This window comes from Vicia villosa, linkage group LG6 (genome assembly GCF_029867415.1).
Source record: "Vicia villosa cultivar HV-30 ecotype Madison, WI linkage group LG6, Vvil1.0, whole genome shotgun sequence".
Taxonomy (NCBI): domain Eukaryota; kingdom Viridiplantae; phylum Streptophyta; class Magnoliopsida; order Fabales; family Fabaceae; genus Vicia; species Vicia villosa.
In genome coordinates, this window is record NC_081185.1 from 150,585,602 (window position 1) to 150,589,635 (window position 4,034).

Below are 4,034 nucleotides of genomic sequence, written 5' to 3' on the forward strand. Positions count from 1 at the left end.
CAAGTCTGAAAAATGTCCATGTCTTAGGTCCAATTTCCATTAAACGCCTTTACTCGAAAACTTGCGATGCGGGATTTTTTCATAGTTAGGAAGAATCTATAGGCAACCCCACCCCCCCCAATTGATCATAATACTCCTAATCATTAAAAATTAATATATTTTAGATTTAAAAGAAAACGTGTTTACTCATAGATTTGATGGAAAATACTAGTATTTTTTTTTCAACTTATGAGTTTTTACCATATATTTTCTTAAAATACCAAAATTTTCACAAAATATATGCGTTTTTACTAAATTTTTAAAATTGTTGGTATTCAATTTATGCAATTATACCGGTTTTTTTTAAAAAAATCGGTATAATCCATATTTTTTGAAACATAACTAGTAGGATACCCGTGCCTCCGCACATGTACTGGTTTGGGTTGGACCGAGTATATCAGAAAGAGTTTGTATTTAATTTAAAATCGAGAAGTATTTAATGTAAAATAAAAAAACATATATGTTTTAAAGTGGAAAAGTAAAAATAAAACTTTTTCCTTCAAAGACATTGATATAATTACATAAAAAATACGGCGTTTCAAAAACAATTAATATCCGACATATAAAACATAAATTAGACAAATAAATATCCAAAATTTTTCATTAGTTGAGTATCAACAGAAAAATAATTTGACATAAAAATCCAAAAAGAGAAAGATCTAAAAGAATATAAAAAAAAAGTAATTTATCACCCATGCGTTCACACGTTACTGGTATGTTACCCGTGCATTCGTACGTTACTGATGTGATACCCATGCGTGCACACGTTACTAGTATGTTGCGTTCACGCATTACTGGTGTGAAACCCGTGCGTTTGCACGTTACTGGACTATTACCCGTACGTTTGCACGTTACTGGACTGTTACCCGTACGTTTGCACGTTAATGGTAAGTTACCCATGCGTTCGCACGTTATTAGTAAGTTACCCGTTTGTTCGCACGGGTACCCGAAATTCTGTTTTTGGTTTTTCACAAATAAGACAATTATTTTATGAGAGAATACAAATTTAAAATATGTTGATGAACCATAACATACAAAAGTTATTTATATCCACCGTGTACATAGGTCATGAAAAGGTCATGAAAGTATAACTTTTTCATCAAATAACTTCAAATGTATTTTAAACGACTTTTTTAAAGCAACATATTTAGAACCACTGGAAAGATAAAGCTAGTAATTAAATTCCAATTCTAGATTGATATCACATATTTACAACACAATAAAAAGAATAAGTTTCAATAATCTTCTCTTTTTTCTAGTACAAAGTTGGAATCATCTTTTATTATGTCAAGTCAGTTGAAAATGAGATTTATGCACAGCAAATTATTTCATAATTGTATTAACTATCATTAAGAGTTAATAATTCTCCAAGATAGAAGCCTACCTATTTTGTCCAAACACCCCTATAAGAAAAGATGGAAAATGAATACTAAAGAAAGTTTGAAAGCACTTCTTATGTTTGCCTATGCTTTCGTTAGAGCATGTTTGGTTTGTAAGTTACTTTGGTATTCACACAATCAGTCTTTAAAACCTTTATTCTGCTTCACCATGAATGCTGATAAAATACATTGTTTGGAAACAATATTATGCTATCTCACAAGTTTGTGCAGTATCAACATTCTGAAGCAACTTAATGTACTTTCCCCCTAACATTTGATACTCCTTTATGTAGTTAAATTGCAGCTGCAATATCTGATTACAAAGCATAACACAACACTTTGAGGCAATCGAAAAACTTTGATCCTCCACTGAATCGAAATACATGTTCTACAAAAAGAGATATGGCATGTACTCTTCAAAAAGAGATAACATCATTTTCATACTTTTTAGAAATGTAGAAAATCAGACAACTTCAATTTATTTCTTATCCCTTGTACAAAAAAACTATATATTCTAATTTTATTTAATACAAATTTTCTTTTAAGTAATCCTAATAAAATATTTATCAATGATAAACCTTTTTGAAAAAAAATACATACAAAAACACAGTAATATTGAAAATTAAGAAGCTGAAACACATAATCTTCAAAAGCAAACAGGGACAGCTAAGTACAACATTGTCACCATCACTTCAACCACAAATGACAAATTCATACCTCACCAAGATACTTCTGCACAAACTCAGAGCCCATAACCCTGATAAAGGCGGCAGTGGTATGATTAGCATCAGCTTTGGCAAGCATTATTTTACTAGTTCCAAGGGGGCCGCATAGTAAAACACCTCGAGGAGTATCAATACCAATTTGCTTGTATAAATTGTGATGTGTGAGAGGTAACTTTACAGCCTCGCAAATTTCCTGTTTTTGGATATCACGTCCTCCAATATCCTAAAAACGATCAAAATCATATAAAGGGAGAATTGTTAGGCCACATAAAAATATAGCTTAAGATGACAACAATACATGGTCTGGTACGCACATCTGGCTTATCATCAATCCTTAATGAGCGGCAGTGATGGAAGTATGAAGCAATTTCTGTTGGATAACCTTGACACAAGGCCTGTGAGCGTAAATTCTTAGTATAGGTTATGAAGGAGTGGATGATATAAGCACTAAAACAACTGCATAAAAATTTAACTTACTTAAATTGATGTAAAAACCTTTTTTCACTAATTTTCTCATACCTCTGTTTCTTGGTCCCTGCTCTAATTCCCTGCCAAGAAAGGTTACAAAGAGAACACAAATTAGATAAATTACACAGTACTGGAAGAGATATGAACCCTATAAAATTCAGTTTAGATTAGAATGCATAAAAAACCATCCCAACGCATTTTATAGATTGATTCAATCCAAATTAATCAGTTTATCAGATCAAGCATCACTTGTAATTCCCCCTAAAATTTGAACATTGTGGCAGAAATGACATAAAAGTAAAAATGTAAAATTTATCTATGATTATAAATCCAGAAATATAGAAAACAAAGCTATTATGAACTTCTGTACTCCAAATTAAAAACCAAATCATTATAATCAATCACTATAGTTGAGCACCAATGGTGTATTTAACAAAGACATGATATGAAACTGTCCAAAAGTCCAAGGAAATGAGTGAGTTTTTTTTTGTTCTTACTTCTTTTTCTTACACAGATTCTTGATCCATTTGAATCCAGCAGAGGTTCCACTCTTCACTTTCTGAGCACCTACCATAGCAGCTGACTTTTCTTTGTCAGCACCGAGAATTGCAATAGTTTTGGCTTTGCCCATACTAACCGGCGCCATAGCCTTTGCGTCTACCATCTTGCCACTTCCATTGCTCTTATTATTCTTCTTCACCATCACATCATCCCCGTACTCGTCGCTGCCAAGCCCTCCGTTTCCCCATTGGTCATACTAACTTGGTGCCTTGCTACCCATGTTGTTTCTTCCAAAAACCTTCAGAAAAAAATTCAAATTTTTATTGATTTGATTCACTAATTAGATATTACACACATTGTTCTAAACTGCTGCTAGCAATTGTAGTTCTAGCTTCAACATCAAGGTTTTCAGCCGCTGTTATGACTTAATTTGATAATGAGAGTGTAACTCGGTGGGAGAACTGACTTTAAAGAAATGTCGCGGTAAGCAAGAGTCGCCACCCACTTTTATTTTATCCAATTTAAAGAAAGGCTAAAAGAACAGAAAAAAACCTTTTTTGAAAGAGTTTGAGTTCGGGGGGTAAGTTATACAAAGAGAAGGTTTAAATCACCCTTTGTATCCATGGTTATCCATGGGCTCTTAATTGCTTAGCTCACTTTGAAATGTTTGAAAATGTTTGCAGTGAATATAAAAATGTTTTGAATAAGGACTTTAGCTTGTAAATAAGCGTAGCCTTTTTGAAGGTTTTTGAAAAAGGATAAAATTGAATTTAAACCAGAGCAAGCAATTAAGAGGTAGTTACCCTAAAATCATAAAAAAGGTTCTTTTAGCTTTTCAGGGCTATCCATACCATAGGAGGGTAGGAAGTCATTTTATTGGATGTAAAGGGTCATCGAGGTTATCGTTCGCCATAAGACTAAC

The 4,034-nt window shown here is 32.8% G+C and overlaps 1 protein-coding gene across 1 annotated transcript; it reads right to left on the minus strand.

Moving 5' to 3' along the window:
- Positions 1–1,623: 1,623 nt before the first annotated feature.
- Positions 1,624–3,314, minus strand: LOC131614987 (uncharacterized). Its single transcript, XM_058886511.1, has 4 exons — positions 3,109–3,314; positions 2,458–2,599; positions 2,136–2,366; positions 1,624–1,731 (listed from the first exon to the last, which is right to left on the minus strand). The coding sequence occupies exons 1-4, from the start codon at positions 3,312–3,314 to the stop codon at positions 1,624–1,626; spliced, it is 687 nt and encodes a 228-aa protein (XP_058742494.1).
- Positions 3,315–4,034: the final 720 nt, after the last annotated feature.

Bases quoted from the DNA above. Each gene is read 5' to 3' on its own strand.
- LOC131614987 (XM_058886511.1), bottom strand. From the start codon at position 3,314: ATGGTGAAGAAGAATAATAAGAGCAATGGAAGTGGCAAGATGGTAGAC. The intron at 2,600-3,108 runs GTAAGAACAAAA...ATTTTTATGCAG, and splicing joins AATCTGTGTAAGAAAAAGAA to TTGTTTTAGTGCTTATATCA. The intron at 1,732-2,135 runs GTATGAATTTGT...CTTTGTAATCAG, and splicing joins TGCAGAAGTATCTTGGTGAG to ATATTGCAGCTGCAATTTAA.